The 17,266-nt window shown below is 36.8% G+C and overlaps 1 protein-coding gene across 3 annotated transcripts in view; it reads left to right on the plus strand.

Moving 5' to 3' along the window:
* The window catches only part of ece1 (endothelin converting enzyme 1), a 31,410-nt gene extending 15,239 nt beyond the window's left edge, over positions 1-16,171 (plus strand). For all 3 annotated transcript variants that reach the window (XM_038276256.1, XM_038276255.1, XM_038276258.1), the window contains 16 exons: positions 998-1,210; positions 3,174-3,298; positions 3,413-3,559; positions 3,943-4,008; positions 4,168-4,356; positions 4,440-4,582; positions 4,700-4,814; positions 11,324-11,434; positions 11,527-11,625; positions 11,952-12,029; positions 12,153-12,256; positions 12,557-12,667; positions 13,429-13,496; positions 13,586-13,776; positions 14,234-14,329; positions 15,985-16,171. In XM_038276256.1, coding sequence (XP_038132184.1) covers positions 998-1,210; positions 3,174-3,298; positions 3,413-3,559; positions 3,943-4,008; positions 4,168-4,356; positions 4,440-4,582; positions 4,700-4,814; positions 11,324-11,434; positions 11,527-11,625; positions 11,952-12,029; positions 12,153-12,256; positions 12,557-12,667; positions 13,429-13,496; positions 13,586-13,776; positions 14,234-14,329; positions 15,985-16,161 — 2,033 coding nt within the window. In that variant the 3' untranslated portion in view covers positions 16,162-16,171. The remainder of the gene's footprint in view (positions 1-997; positions 1,211-3,173; positions 3,299-3,412; positions 3,560-3,942; positions 4,009-4,167; positions 4,357-4,439; positions 4,583-4,699; positions 4,815-11,323; positions 11,435-11,526; positions 11,626-11,951; positions 12,030-12,152; positions 12,257-12,556; positions 12,668-13,428; positions 13,497-13,585; positions 13,777-14,233; positions 14,330-15,984) is intronic.
* Positions 16,172-17,266: the final 1,095 nt, after the last annotated feature.

Below are 17,266 nucleotides of genomic sequence, written 5' to 3' on the forward strand. Positions count from 1 at the left end.
ATGAGACAATGCAATTGTTTTTCCCTGTTTTAAATGTAAATTGTCACATTTTATTGGCAAAGTGTCTCATTTAGCTCCCCAATTTAAGAAAATACGAACTTTTTTAAAGAAAAAACAACTAATTTATATTTAAATGTTTTGCAGTGTAGCTGTAATAAACTGCTGGTGTTTAATTTGTACAGTTCTTTGTTAATTAATTTTTTTCTCACTGAGGCAAGCGCTTTAACTGAGCTGCCTGAAAGCAACTCAAAATCACTCCCTTGAGCTTGTTCATTATGGGAAAGGTTCTTATGGATTTACTGCAGCATCCTGGCCGCTTCTCATCAGTCTGGGTTTCCTCAGCTCTACCATGGGAAACGGTATACCACTTCCTCCTATTCAGGATCCCTTTTTGCATCACTCTTTGAAATAATAAAAGGAACAAGGATTCAATCGTCTTAGGAAAATCTAAGCTCATCTTGCTGGTTACTGCATGTGCATGTCTGTACGATTCCTCATATAAACAGATAGTTAAGGTCTCAGTCCTGGTCAAGAGTTATGGATTGAGCTGTTCTTTGAGTTGTTTGCGTACTAAATAAGGACAAATACTTTCACTTCTCTGAAAACAATGTTTTTTTTTTTTTACAATGTTTTTTTTTTGTGAACTAAAAGATGAACAATATTTGCAGAATTTGAAGTTGTGTTCTTTGTGAATGAATCCTTTAATCAATTTCTTTTCTCTTCAATTATAAAACCCCAAGCTAGCATTAGGATGTTAGATGTTGCTTTTCTCTTGTCAGTTCTCAGCTCACTGTTTATGAAAGACTTTTCTTGGGACAAGTATTCCCTCCAGGTTGTATTCTTTGGCTTATAAAATGATAGCTTCCAGATGCTCTAAAAACCCTCATGCATTTTTGTCTTACCATGAAATATTTTCAGATTCTCTAATGTTTCCCACAAACTGTGTGAACTATCTAAAATGTTCATCTTATCTTCTGCATGTATCTTTTTGTTGCAGCTCACCCAGGCCTGTGCCTTTCAGAGCCATGCATTACTGTCGCCAGCTCTGTCCTGGGAGCCCTGAATAGATCTGTGGACCCCTGCCATGACTTCTACAACTTTGCCTGTGGGGGCTGGGTGAAGAACAACCCTCTCCCTGAAGGGAAGTCCCGCTGGGGTCCATTTAGCAATCTGTGGGAGCACAACATGCTTGTGATGAAGCACTTGTTAGGTGAGCTCTTATTTATTACAACTTCAGTTGGTGCAAGACCCTGCAGAAAGATCCTTAACCCTAAATAAAAGGGCTTTCATCCTTCCTGTTTTATTGGTTTCCTCTACTTTTAATTACGCTTTTAAAATCCTCAGATAAATCTTCAGGGGTCTGTATGGTCAAACACCTTCCTATATTACCAAACTGTTTAATGCACACTCCGCACCATGAGCCCTAAGGGTCCCAAACTAAACTACTCATAAACTTAAGGATCCACCATAAAACTCCATAGAATCCCTCTTCTTTGTTTTTACATCGTCTTGACTTATTCAGAGGGCAGCTGAAGACATTCTAATATATCTTTACAAAAAAGTTCTTAAATCTTTTATATTTGTTTTCATTTATTTCTTTTAGTGTGCTTTATGTCTTTCTAATAAGGTTTTAACAATGTTTTGGTCTTCATCCTTTGTTTATTAATCTTTTCCCACATTTTTTTGATTACTGTTTAGGTAAAGCCCATTAATTAAACAAAAAAAAAAAAAAAAAAACTAAAATAATTTACAGTGCTTTTCTAGAAAAAAAAATACATAAAGGACATCAGGACAAAATAAAAGATAGCATGATGTTAAACTGCCCAAAAAGTTAAAGTACAACCAGGTTTATTTTTAAGGAAACTATTAAGGAAGACTATTAGTTTTTGGCCTTAATTTAGTGGCATAGCGCAGCCCTTTAAAAGTCCAAATCTGAAGTGCATCACTCTAGAAAAACTAGAAGAAAGTTTAAAAAATGTTTTTTTCTTGTATCAGTTTTGGACAATGCGTGTATGGATTCGCTGTTTAATTAGTTTAGCCCTGCCACCTCAAGGTTTTTTAAAAATTGAGACATGTGAAGAATTTATCATTGTGTCATTTTTATTGTGTGAATGGAGAAAGAGAGTGCAATATCTGCCTAAAGAATTTGACCCCCAAACAAATCTGCAACACGTTTTTGGCCTAATGGTTTTTATTATAGTCTATCAACAAACACAGTTCTTACAAGCTTTTGCAGGGTTTTAAAAGAAAATTTGAATGTAATTTTCATTACAGAATGACTTAGATCCATATTTATTGTCATTAGATTGGAAACTATGTTTTATTTTTACATAAAATATTATCCTATAGAACAAAATCCTTGCTTCCTCTTTGTGAATGTCTTATGTTTTGTACGTATCTTAAAACTAAAATCAGAAAATTAACTATTAAAAGAAAATGATAATTTGTGTTTCATGTAATATTTGCAGCTCTGAATGACTTTATTAGCTGGGCTCCAGGTAAAATGGCTCTTTGCATCAGAAAGGTTTCAGACCATGATATTCGGGATTGTTAAACATGCGTCGGTTCTTCTCTTGTTTAAACTGCATTTTGTACTGAAAAGAGATAAATTTCATAACAATTGTTGTTATACGGGTATGCTTGTAGAAAGTCTTTACACTCAGAGCTTCAGTAAGAAAAAGCTGCTCCTGATTCTTCAAAGTCTTACCAAGAAAAGCAAAACTGGAAATACAATATTATATAAAACAAAAATGTAAAATCATGAATATCACCTGAAGCAGTAGATTCAGTAGTGTCTTTAGACTGACAAACAAAAAGGAAGAACCCATTTGATGTCACATTAAGGTTCAAACAGTAATTGATGTCCAGAGCCAGTCCCTTATACTGGTGAGCTGCCCACAGGTGTCCAACTGCAAGGAGCAAAGATCAGCTTGAGATAACTATGTGGCTACCAGAAATAACCATAGCAGTGCTATTAGGAATCTCTGAACCATGTTGAGATATGGCATCAAATGAAGTATTAGTAGAACAAGAACAAGAGTAAAATCCTGTAAAACTGCTGTGCTTGAGAGTAATCAAATGTTTTAAAGTTCAGTTCTGCAACAAAAACACAAAATTAAGTTATAGCCTTTTTTACACTGACTTCATTTACTTGATTTTTTTCACTTGGGCAGAAAACACCACAATAAAAGAACTGAGCACAGCGGAGAAAAAAGCCCAGCAATACTATCAAGCCTGCATGAATGAGTCAAAGATCGAAGAATTAGGAGCAAAGCCTCTGCAGCAGCTAATCAGCCAGGTATGCTTCTTTACGGGGACATCAAACATCAAAAGAAATTACAGTTCCTGTTGTTGATTTTTACTTCCAGTTGTTTGCGTCACTGTGTGTCTGTTGCATCCCTTTCTGGTTCAGATAGGAGGGTGGGCTCTCACGGAGCCCTGGGACAAGGACAATTTCCAAGAGGTTCTCAGAACTGTGTCTGCCAGTTTAAGGACCTCCCCTTTTTTCACCGTCTTTGTGAGCACAGACTCCAAAAACTCCAACAGCAATGTCATCCAGGTGTGTACCGTTTACATAATGCACGTAATTATCCAAAATACATATTTAAGTGTAGAGAAGATCACTCTCAGTCATGTCCCTGTAGATCCTTACAAAAGCCGCCTTCATAGGCTTCCCTAAAGCGTCTGATTTTATCTCTGTTTGACATTCCCGTGATAATCCTCATAATTTTATGGGGGAGTCACATTCGCTCTGTTGCTTGGAGATGGGTTTATTTGTTTATCCTGCATCATGAGATCTACAAGTTCTAAAGAGATGATCTGTTGCAAGCCTCTGCTACTTAACATGGATGCGTATACCTGAGGAATGAAAACAGTAGGTTGTGTCTGAGTGTTCAAATGGAAGACAGGCAGAAATTCACTGGATGTGTCTCTTATCTGTAGGTGGATCAGTCCAGCCTTGGACTGCCTTCAAGGGATTACTACCTCAACAAAACAGCCAATGAAAAGGTAATCTAGTCAAGTTATTAACAGTAGAATGCAGATTTTACGGCATAAATGTGCACACGTTAAGAGTTTGAGATTTTTTTTATTTATTTAGAGTTTGACCTAGGCTCAGAGTCCTTTCCCGATGAAATCTTGTCACATAACCAACCTGTGTCTGTGCAGTACCTCACAGCGTACCTCAACTTCTTGGTGGAGTTAGGGGTCCTCCTGGGCGGCTCAGAGGAAACGTCTCGGACGCTAATGACAGAAATTGTGGAATTCGAAACCACCCTGGCCAACATCACAGTGCCTCAAGAGGAGAGGAGGGATGAGGAGCTTATTTACTTTAAAGTACAGGCTAAGGACCTAAAAGTGAGTGACGGTTTTAAGGTTGCAGAGAAGTTACAGGCATTGTGTTCAGAGCAATCCTAACTTATATCCATGTTCTGGTGCAGAACCTGGCTCCTGCGGTTGATTGGATGCCGTATCTGACAGAAGTGTTCACGCCTGTTACACTTAACGACTCAGAGCCTGTTGTTGTTTATGCCAAAGAATACCTCCAGAAGGTCTCTGAGCTCATAACAAACACAAATAAAAGGTAAATACCCTGCACATTTATCCCTTTAAATGATGTAGGTGACGGAAAAGCTCTCTGACAACAGGCACAGTGTTTAACGGAGGGCAAAACAATGATGTGATGTTTTCTATTTTGCAGCCTACTCAACAATTATATGATAATGAAGGTGGTGAGAAAGATGGTTTCAGTTTTAGACCAAAGATTCCAGGATGCAGAGCAGCGCTTCCTAGAAGTCATGTATGGGACTAAGAAGGTAAGAAAAAGTTTTAGTTCTTCTAAATTCCCCTAGTCTTCTTTTAGCACAAAATTTAGAAGTGAAACTGATCTAAGTAAAGAAAAACTTCAATATCACACATGTGAACTGATGTCGCATGTGTTAGATAAATAAATCCTATAGTGAATGCCCTGCAAATAGACGACTGCAATGTTAAACTCATTAAGTACGCTGATGATATGGCTGTTTATGGCCCTAACATCAGCTGCGGTTATGAGGCTTCTGTGCAATGGTTGAACAATGGTGCAAGCAACACTCTCTGATTGTCAATGTAGATAAGATCACATGTTAGCAATGCCTCTAGCAACAAAGAAAGTGTGTAAGGGTTTGTTTGTGCAAAACGCTGTTAGCCTTTTGAACTATATAGCCTGAAAACTGAGTATCTATCTATCTATCTATCTATCTATCTATCTATCTATCTATCTATCTATCTATCTATCTATCTATCTATCTATCTATCTATCTATCTATCTATCTATCTATCTATCTATCTATCTATCTATCTATCTATCTATCTATCTATCTATCTATCTATCTATCTATCTATCTATCTATCTATCTATCTATCTATCTATCTATCTATCTATTGAAGTAATTTGAATCAGGAAAGCATCATAAAACTAAACAGTGACCTTTGGCGTCTCACAACACTGACTCTACTTTAAGAAACTTCTATTTATTCACTGTCTCTTAAAATCCCCCATTTTTTAAAAACAGTTGAGAAATTTCCCTGACCTTCAATATTTCTTAGTAGCTTGATATGTTAATGTCACTGGATACCTAGATGTCTAACTGTTTTACAAATACAAAATATGCACTGGGTACTTACACCTGTGACATAATTAAAAAGATTATACATAAAACAGTTAAAGACTGTGAAAATAAGAGGCTGAGAAATTCTTAGTTTTTATATTTGGTCACAGCAATTAATATGTTTTTTTCTTTTTTTTTCAAATGTCCTTACAATTCAACCTTATTGCTACAATGTTTACTCCAACACAACCATTTTTAAACACGTGCAATTACAGCTAAAGGTATCTGAGGGTATTGTTCTCTACCCGATCTACACATGGCTCCTCAATAGTTCAGTTACATTAGCGGGAGAGTATCTGTAAATCACAATATTTGGGTCTGGATTTTAACTGGACCATTCTAACACAACGTTTCATTGTAGCTCTTGCTGGATGTTAAGGGTCGTTGACCAGCTGAAAAGGGGACATCTGTCCTCCAATCTCAAGTCTTTTGCACTCTTATCTAATTTTCTTCAATGATTTAATTGCATTTTGCTCCATCTATCATCTCAACTACTGTGCTTAACTTACTCTAACATTGAAATGTTTTTAAGGGTAAACAAACTATTAACCAACAACTAACAGTGAAGCTCATGCTATAACCTGCATTTTTGCTTTGAGGCAAAGAGACCAGGCAAAAAAGGGCCATTTATCAGGTCAGGAATATTATTTTAAGAAAACTATGGACAAATCCACTTTAGAGCCCGTCTTCTGCATGCAAAGGAAGAATGTTGAAAGACATAAAGTCACTTTGGCTGACTGAAACTGTGGCAGACGTATTGTGTTACACACCCTAAAAACCACAATGTGCAAAATCAGTTAAGAATTAACTCATTATAGCAAACAAAGCCAAAACCTATCCAACCAGAAGTTGCAACATAAATCTTCATACAAAACAAAGTACATCTACCTTTTGTCACTAACCTGTACTTTAACTTTTATGCCTACAATGTAATTATGACAAAACATGCATGACTTTCCATCAGCTATCTTTATGCAGATGGACACAGGTTCCCTTTGATCACCATTCTGTGTAACTACTCATTAGACCTTTAAAACCACTTCTTTAGAAAATAAAGACTTTTTTAGGTTTGGGGAATGGAGATAACAAGAATAATTGTGTTGTGTGTCCTCATTGTTTTCATACATTCAGAGTAGAACTTGACTGGACTGTATGTTCCTCACTGATAACTTTTAACAAGTTTTTTTTATGTTTTTATTAAATACATATGACTGCAATGTGTTTGTAATTCAGTGTCTCAAAAATAAGGTTCAAGGAAAAATGAGGGTTTCTGCAGGTGAGGGGCTTTTCACTTTGGGACAACTTACCATTGCTGGTTAATCTGTTGGTGACAAGCTAGGTTTAAAAACAAGTTTTATCAGATCAAGTGTTTTAACACTGGAAACTTTGTTTTTATCTGTGCAAAATATCCTATTTCACATTTGCTTTACCCCCATATGGCTTGTAGGAACCTGCAAACATTGATTCTTATCTTTCTCTTACACAACTAATACTCGAAGTGCAGTTTTTCTGTGAAGTTTTATTTTCATACATAAAAAAACAAATTTTATGAAATAAAGGTGGATTCTGCTTGTTAATCTGGTGATGCCTGAAGGCAGGTGATTGGAATGGATGTTATTCTAAGGTATTATTGCAATTATTAGTTATTAGGAACCGTGGGTTTAGTAAACGTGGGCTTAGTAACCGTGGGTTTAGTAACCGTGGGTTTAGTAAACATGGGTTTAGTAAACATGGGTTTAGTAACCGTGGGTTTAGTAAACGTGGGTTTAGTATTTGTAGGTATATTAATCTTGGGTTTAGCCACCATGGGTTTAGGATCCCTGGGTTTAGTAACTGTGGGTTGAGTAACTGTAGGTTTATTAAACGTGGGTTTAGTAACCATGGGTTTAGTCTTTGTGAGTGTAGTAACCGTGGGTTTAGTATCTATGGGTTTAGTAACCGTGGGTTTAGTATCTATGGGTTTAGTAACCATGGGTTTAGTAAGCGTGGGTTTAGTCTTTGTGGGTGTAGTAACCGTGGGTTTAGTATCTATGGGTTTAGTAACCGTGGGTTTAGTATCTATGGGTTTAGTAACCATGGGTTTAGTAAGCGTGGGTTTAGTCTTTGTGGGTGTAGTAACCGTGGGTTTAGTATCCATGGATTTAGTAACCATGGGTTTAGTAACCATGGGTTTAGTAAGCGTGGGTTTAGTCTTTGTGGGTGTAGTAACCGTGGGTTTAGTATCCATGGGTTTAATAACCATGGGTTTAGTAACCATGGGTTTAGTAAGCGTGGGTTTAGTCTTTGTGGGTGTAGTAACCGTGGGTTTAGTATCCATGGGTTTAGTAACCATGGGTTTAGTAACCATGGGTTTAGTAAGCGTGGGTTTAGTCTTTGTGGGTGTAGTAACCGTGGGTTTAGTATCCATGGGTTTAGTAACCATGGGTTTAGTAACCATGGGTTTAGTAAGCGTGGGTTTAGTCTTTGTGGGTTTAGTATCCATGGGTTTAGTAACCATGGGTTTAGTAAGCGTGGGTTTAGTCTTTGTGGGTGTAGTAACCGTGGGTTTAGTATCCATGGGTTTAGTAACCATGGGTTTAGTAACCGTGGGCTTAGTATCTGTGGGTTTAGTAACCATGGGTTTAGTAAGCATGGGTTTAGTAACCATGGGTTTAGTAAGCGTGGGCTTAGTATCTGTGGGTTTAGTAACCATGGGTTTAGTAACCATGGGTTTAGTAACCATGGGTTTAGTAACCGTGGGCTTAGTATCTGTGGGTTTAGTAACCATGGGTTTAGTAACCATGGGTTTAGTAACCATGGGTTTAGTAAGCGTGGGTTTAGTCTTTGTGGGTGTAGTAACCGTGGGTTTAGTATCTATGGGTTTAGTATCCATGGGTTTAGTAACCATGGGTTTAGTAAGCGTGGGTTTAGTCTTTGTGGGTGTAGTAACCGTGGGTTTAGTATCCATGGGTTTAGTAACCATTGGTTTAGTAACCGTGGGCTTAGTATCTGTGGGTTTAGTAACCATGGGTTTAGTAACCATGGGTTTAGTAACCATGGGTTTAGTAAGCGTGGGTTTAGTAACCGTGGGCTTAGTATCTGTGGGTTTAGTAACCATGGGTTTAGTAACCATGGGTTTAGTAACCATGGGTTTAGTAACCGTGGGCTTAGTATCTGTGGGTTTAGTAACCATGGGTTTAGTAACCATGGGTTTAGTAAGCGTGGGTTTAGTCTTTGTGGGTGTAGTAACCGTGGGTTTAGTATCCATGGGTTTAGTATCCATGGGTTTAGTAACCATGGGTTTAGTAAGCATGGGTTTAGTCTTTGTGGGTGTAGTATCCATGGGTTTAGTAACCATGGGTTTAGTAACCATGGGTTTAGTAAGCATGGGTTTAGTCTTTGTGGGTTTAGTATCTATGGGTTTAGTAACCGTGGGTTTAGTATCTATGGGTTTAGTAACCGTGGGTTTAGTCTTTGTGGGTGTAGTAACCGTGGGTTTAGTATCCATGGGTTTAGTAACCATGGGTTTAGTAAGCGTGGGTTTAGTCTTTGTGGGTGTAGTAACCGTGGGTTTAGTATCCATGGGTTTAGTAACCATGGGTTTAGTAACCGTGGGTTTAGTATCTGTGCGTTTAGTAACCATGGGTTTAGTATCCCTGGGTTTAGTTTTTGTGGGTTTAGTAACCATGGGTTTAGTAACCGTGGGTTTAGTTTTTGTGGGTTTAGTAAGTCTGTTATGTGTTCTGCCAGATCTGGTGCGTAATTGTTGGACTGCTGAAGTTCCAGTGACCCCAGTTCTTATCTTAGTCAGATCCTTTTCCTTCTGCTGTGTTTCTTGGAGGGGTCAAGCTCTAAAAACAAACCAAGCCTATCTCTCTTTGTGTTTTTGTTTTGCGTAATAGGGCAGCTCTGTCTCTTTTTCCATATCCTCAAGTAGGATTTCACTGCTTTGCTTGCTCAGACTGCTCCGTGTTTCCTGCAGTATCCTTGTCCTTCCTTTGACGCAATGATATCTTCATCAAACAGGGACTTTTTTATCACCTGTTTTCAGGAAATAAATCCTGTTTTACAACTGGAAGAAATATTTTCTCAAATTCTTAATTTAGACGTGTTTGCAGGTTTTAATTTAGTTAGCACAGTAAGAATTGTTTATCTTTAGATACTTGAAGGGTTTAGATAATTATATAAAGTTTTTCATTTGAGTTCATTTTCCTTTTTGGTTTGAGCTTCTTTTTTATTTTGTAAATTTTGAATATACCTTATTTTGTAGTTAAGAAATACTTTTTTAAAGCATTCCTGAAAACTTTTCTCTGCTTGTGATCTACAGACAGTGTATAGACCAGTTTAGAGGGTTTAGGGGAACAGATTACTAGACTTTGTTTCCGAATAGTTTTTGTGAGAACTGCTTAAGCTTCTGCAGAACAGGTTCAGATATGATCACTGGGATAACCTTGAAGTTTCAGTCTCTAATGTGACTTTTCTCTATGAGAAAAAGGAAGTATTCTTTTTTACAGTAATAACCTGTCTTGTTCCATGCTTAGTTTACATTTAACCAAGAAACTGTTTTGTGACGCACCAAACTCCATTTCCAGAGTAAATCATTTCTCTTCTTTGTAGAAATGACTTTTCAATGCAAACCCCCCCCCCCCCCCCCCCCCCCCCCCCCCCCAAAAGTTTACTAGTTTCACATGTTGACAGATGTTTGTTGTTGTTTTTTTAATCAAGATAGAATCCTCTTTAGATTTGGCTTTATCAGAGCTGGTCAGATGGCAACATACTGGATCTAGGATTATATAAACAAATAGCACTATGAAAGTTAGCTTCTTCTGGTAATATATTGAATGCCCATAAAATTTAAATAATGGGAAAAAAAAGTCGGAACTATCCCTTTAAGTGGTAAACCTTAATTTTCAGTTTCTACCACTCAGAATTAAGATACAAAATAGAAATTATAGGGAATAACAAAAATGTTTTGCAGGGAAAAAAACTAAGCTTTACAAACCAGGATACAATTTGTTTCCTACCGTATTTATTATTCATTTTCCTTTAGTAATTATTTTCAAAAATTCACTATACTCAGAAGGTTCTTTGAAAATCTCCAAATCCCAAATCCTTAGTTATTAGTGCAGTTTATATTATTAAAGGTAGCATCCTACATGAAACATCCCCTTTGGACTCCATGTGGATGTAGCCTTAGCTTCACCTCAGCAACGGTTTCACCAGTATTTCACCAGCATTCTAGACAATGTAGGAATGTATCATCTACAATTTCACAAGAAATGTTGCTCATTGTGCATAAAGTAACATTTGCTGATGAAGATTCTCAGTCATCCAGGTCATAGTCATTCCGTAAAAGTTAAAAAAAACAATCCACTGGACTTGGTTTCCAAGATTTGAAGACGTTTCGCTACCTCTCCAGGAAGCTTTCTCAATTCAAATGTCTGGATCGGCAGTAAGTTTGAGTCTTTATAGAGACAAGGCCTTGTATTGCTTGGAAACATGCAATTGGAAACCGATTAGTGGGTGGTTTGGTTCCATTGTTAGCCTGTAATATCTGAAACCTGTCTGAAATGTCTTTAAATCTTGGAAACCAAGTCCAGTGGATTTGTTTTTATAAACTTTTACAGAATAAAGTAACATTGAAAATGCTAATTTTGCATGATGACATGGAAAAAAAACATGTCCTGTTTTTGTAGAGCTGCATTCCACGTTGGAAAGTGTGTGTCAGCGACACAGACAGTGCCTTAGGCTTTGCCCTCGGTGCCCTTTTTGTCAAGGAAACCTTCACAGAGGACAGCAAAGCCACTGTAAGTACCTCATCCTAAAACCTCCCACTGCTCTGTGACATTGTGAGCGTCTATTTTTATTGTACACATCTTGGTCCCTTCTGTTGCTTTAGGCTGAAGAAATGGTTGCAGAAATTAAATGGGCGTTTGAGGATAGCTTGAAGGATGTGAGCTGGATGGATTCAGACACAAAAAAAGCAGCAAAAGAAAAGGTAGGAACAGATACTGATCAGCCTTTTTCCTCCCACACTCTAAAGAAGAATATAGATCCAGCTTAAAAGAGTTGCTTCAATTGATAACAAGTAATTAAATTCAGTTTGCTGAACATCATTTATTTAGGATGGTTTAACTTGACAACTTATTAACTGAATAAATGAAATTGGATCTGCTTGATTTAGTTCAGTTACCTATTGAAATTTAAGTTGAAGCTGCTTTCTCTTTTTTAGAGGAAACTGCTAATGCAGAACAACAGTGAAACAGCACCGCCATCTGCTGTAAATGTGTGCCTTTTATGTTTTTTGTCTCTCGTTTTTTACAGGCAGATGCTATATACAACATGATTGGATACCCGGAGTTTATTATGAATGCCACAAAGCTGGACAAAGTGTTCAATGATGTAGGTAAAAGTAGGGGCTGCACGCTGAAAGAGTACCTGCTGATTCTATCTATCACATGTTCCTGTTTTAAGCCGTTAAACTGTACATTTTATTTGACTTTTCTTGTCATTCCTCTCTTTTAGTTTATGGTGGTGTCAGATCTGTACTTCCAGAATGTCATGCAGTACTACAACTTCTCAGCCAGAGTGACCGCTGACCAGCTGAGGAAAACTCCCAACAGAAATCAGTGAGTAGCTCTTCCCTGCTGCCTGTCTTCACAAAGAGAAGGAAGTATGTTTTAATGGGAACACATTGGCATTGCACCGACTCAGCAGAATACTGCTGCCATCAGCAACCAGCTTCTCTCCACTGAACCGATTCCTTGTCTTTAATTGACTGTTTGGAGAGGGGATGGTTTGCTCTTCCAATGCCCTCTAAACTGATCTGTAGCCCATCTGGCGTGAAGAATGAGAAACTCCATTATGTTTTTTAGGCCATGACCTTGAAGTGAGCAAATCCTTTTATCTTTGTGGTTCTTGTTTTGCAGGTGGAGCATGACACCTCCAACTGTAAATGCATATTATAACCCAACAAAGAATGAGATGGTTCTACCAGCAGGGATCCTTCAGGCTCCATTCTACAGCCGATCATGGCCAAAGTATGTCCTTCCTTATGGATTTCAGACATGCAAATCACTTTGTACATACTTTAATTTGCAGTAGAACTGCATCTTACGATCATTTTAATCATCCATCAATCTGTTGATTATTTTTTCGATTGATAACCAGATAGTAAAAGGTTCCTTAAAGAACATTTTTACAGAATTCAAACCAGCTGAAGCTAAAACTTTCTTCACTTCAGGAGTTCTGGATAGAGAAGATTGGCAGATAATATATATATATTTTTATCTTAAATGTAAAAGTTTACATATTTTTTTAAGATTTTGGCATAATTACTGCTCTAATTCGTTGCTCTGTCAGATAAAGGCGTCTTTTAGAGTCTCTATACTCCAGTAGATAAAAGGATTACTTGACGAGTATTTCAATAATTGATTAATCACAATTAATCTGATTAATTTGTTCAGCCCTAATGTGCAGATATTATAAACTTAAAAGGGAGTGGTAGTCCTATGCTTATCGAACCCCTGCTTTTACAACAGGGGTTTTATTTTTACACTAACAAAATTGCATTTTAATTGCAACACTGCATTAAAAAAATACAACTTAATGAAATAATTATTTTAACCCAAAAAGATACTGAAGAATAGTTTCTTCCTATTTTCTGAGAGAAATTTCTTTCCCAAAAGTTCTTCCCACTCAAACATTTATAACATATTTCAGCTGTATAATAAATCGCTTTAATAGTCATAATAGATATGCTTTTTTAACTTTAATTATATTTTTGTCTTTTCTTTTTCAGAGCTCTTAACTTTGGTGGAATTGGAGTTGTAATGGGACACGAACTGACTCATGCGTTTGATGACCAAGGTTTGTTAATGAAAGGGACACAACCATAAAGATTCATTTTTTCTTCAATAAATAAGTAAATGGGGCAAACTTTATGATTTAATTTCAAGGAAGGGAATATGACAAGGATGGAAATCTGCGGCCGTGGTGGAAGAATTCATCCGTGGAGGCCTTCAAGAGGCAGACGCAGTGCATGGTGGAGCAATACGGCAATTATAGCATCAACAAAGAGCCTCTGAATGGAAGACACACACTGGGGGAGAACATTGCTGACAACGGGGGATTAAAAGCTGCTTACAAGGTCGGGGTGAATTTCCCAGATGTTTGGTGATATTTCTTAAAGAAAATGAGTCAAAATGTGACTACGTGTGCTGATAAAACCTTGATAAGATTTGACCATTTATAAGGTCAGACATCCATCATCCCAGCTGTGGAAGTTTTCGTTGGTCATCCTGAATTTTCTGTATTGGAAAAACTATGTCGTTGGGTTTCCAGTGAGGCCTGGCAGGGCAACAGGTGGCTATGAGTGGCCTTGTCAGCTTCTGGTTACTTCCTCACATGAACACATTCTTTCCATGTAATCAAAGGTCAAATGCTATGAAGAGGATGAGTAGGTAACTGGGAACTAAAGCAATGACTGAGCAGGAAGCAGAAACTTTCCCACAGCAGGATAATTCAAAGTTTAATCCTATGTGTACTTTCCTAAGTGGAGAGAAAACTGATTCCATACGTGTAACATGATTATTTGTTGCTTTAAGGCCTATGTGAACTGGATCAGAAAGAATGGTGAAGAAGCAACGCTGCCGGCGCTGGGAATGACGAACCATCAGCTGTTTTTTGTGGGATTTGCACAGGTGTGTGTTGATCGTATTGGCATTAGAAAGCCATTTCCTCTTTAATGAACAAAATTAATTAACATGAAATTATAATCTGTATCTCCATTTGTAGTTTTCTACAATATAAAAAACAGCAGTTTTCTTTTTTTTTTTGTTTCTTTTTTGATAGATAAATAAAGTAATTGCTTTGTTGTTAATGAGTATTTAGATATATATCAGAAATAATTGACCAGACTAAACATAACTTGCAGTTTTTAAATACGGATCTATTTATAAAAAAGAAAAAAACCTTTTGTTTCTTAAATCTAACTTAACTCAGTGTAATCACATATATTTTGTATAAGTTCAGTTTCTATAGGCATACTCCAGTTTTTATTGAGTTGTTAAATCAAAAACTGACTTAAAAATAAACTGACTGAAAGCATGAAGTAATTAAATAGCAGATTTAAAACACAGTCATTGACATCTCTCAGTCAGGAAGGTTTGGGACTCCAGTTAACCACAGTAGAGAAAACATAAAGGCAAACCTTCCCTGGAGATACTGCTTTATTAAAGATAAACATCAACAAGTTATTCAGAAGGTCACAAAAGAACACAGAACAACATTTAAAGATGTATTTCTGTAAATTACCTCAGTTAATACCATTGTTAATGATTCAACAATAAAAAGAGATGTTAAAATGGCAGCATCTCAAAGTTCCAGAGTGAAAGACCCTGCTGATTAAAGAGAGCATTAAGGCCTATAAACAAATTTGCTTAAAATATTCTATGGACTGATATGACTTGCCTCATAGGTTGTTGGAAGGGGTGCACTCTGATACTGAAAACCAACACAGCATTGTTACAAATACACCAACAAACGCAGTGGGGGCCATGCTGTTTCAGGACCTGAACAACCTGCTGCAATTAAACTAATCATGAATCATAATCTACTGAAAAACACAAAACAATCTTAAGAGCAAAAGCAATTCATCTCTAGATGACTAAAAAAGAAATAAATCAAAGGTTTTGGAATGGCCAGATGAAATTCTGGTCTTTAATTTAAAGGTGTGACCCAAAACAAGAGAATTTAACCTTGAAGACCCTCCATTTCGTCTTAATTGAAGCAATTCAGCTGCCAAGAGTGGCCCAGAATGCTTCCTTAGTGATGCAGGGATGATAAATACAATTAAGGCACATAAGAACTGACATATAGGGAAATACATTTTTTTATAAAGGACAGGTGGGCTATAACAGTCAAATACTTTTTAACTCCACTGTATGCTATTATTACTTTGATCACAATCCTAATTTAAGGATGTAACAGCTAAGTCTCATCAGATATATTCATTGGCTCGTTTTTCAGATGTGATTCCACTAAATAATGTTTTCTTAGCTCACCAGTGTATAAAGACACCCAGACATTAACATTCTTATGTGTCGAAGCTTGTATTGCTGTCAAACGACTAGAGGAAAACCTGGAAAAGATTTGGAGTTAAGTCAGTACAAAAAAAAAAAAAAAACATAAATCCATCTTTGCAAAAACATTCAAATCATTTACCTCAAACATGTCTTTTGTTTATTTAAAATCAGGAAAAAATTTGAATGCACTAAAGTGATAGTAAGCAGCTGTGATCATTGAGGCTGGATATAAATTGGTGAGATTAAAAGATGTTTTATTTTTTTATTTGTAGGTATGGTGTGCGGTCAGGACACCCGAGAGCTCGCATGAGGGGGTGATCACTGATCCTCACAGCCCGTCAAGATTCAGAGTCATCGGCACCATCTCCAACTCACGGGAATTCTCAAAGCACTTTGGCTGCAAAGCAGATGCTCCAATGAACCCCAAAAATAAGTGTGAGCTCTGGTGACCTTGCCGCCTTTCAACAAACAGTGAAAAGGACACAGAGAAACTTCCACCACACTGACGAAGTCTCTTCGGACGGAAATACAAGAACCACTGAATCCCTTAACGCCGTCCCACTCCACGCTTGTCAGGTTCTTTATCTGGTCAACCTGTGCCTGCTTCAGGTGGCAGACAGCAGCCTTTTCTGCTTCGTCACAAGGACTGTTAATTTAAAACATAGTTTGCCTCACCTTAAACGTAGCTACAAATGTGTTTTCTACACTGGAAACCAAATACGTAGTTCCACAACGGCAGGAGAAAAACAATTACACAAACTGCCTGTTCATTAAGCAAGGGAGAAGCAAAAATATTTGTTCTTTCTTTTTTTGAATGTATGTCATCTTTCACTGTGCTTTGATCTGCTTTGGTTTATTTATAGGTATTTTTTTTAAAAGCTACCTACAAGATTTATATAAAAAAAAATGTTTTTTTTTAAAGTGTTGTGTTTTTATTCTACAGTTGTTGTTTTTTATTAAGCCTTTGCAATATTTTAAAATGATTGTTATAAAAATGTGTCATTTAGAACATTAGCAATTTCTCAAGCCATGATGTAACATAATTTGTTTTATTTGTAAGTTTGTCACAAATTATTTTGTATAGTAAAATCGATCTTAAAAGTTATTTGTGCCATTTTCACAGATTGTTTTTGTGTTATTTACCTTTAGAATAACCTGGGAAAGTAATAATATCATGAAAACATTCAAGTTATTCAGTAAAACAATTTTTAAACACTCATTTATTACATAGATTTATGCACAGAATGATATATTTCAAATGTTTGTTCAATGCAATGGTTACAGCGCACAAAATTGGCTGTTCACAGTGCTATACCCAATCATATTAATTTAGGTTAATTTGCAGGAAAAACAAATCGATATACAGAGGCAATAACAAATATTTCTAAGTGTTATGGTTTAATTTGAATTGTCTAAATTTACGTTTAGATTGCGTTTTATATTTATTTAGATGATTTTTTTAAAGTAAAATATGAGTAATGTCTGCATTTGAACGGTAGATGGCGCTGTTATCACGTTTGTTTTAAATTCCGACTCAACAGTGGCATTTAACTG

This window comes from Cyprinodon tularosa, unplaced genomic scaffold (assembly GCF_016077235.1).
Source record: "Cyprinodon tularosa strain WSP-4 unplaced genomic scaffold, ASM1607723v1 ctg1232, whole genome shotgun sequence".
NCBI lineage: Eukaryota > Metazoa > Chordata > Actinopteri > Cyprinodontiformes > Cyprinodontidae > Cyprinodon > Cyprinodon tularosa.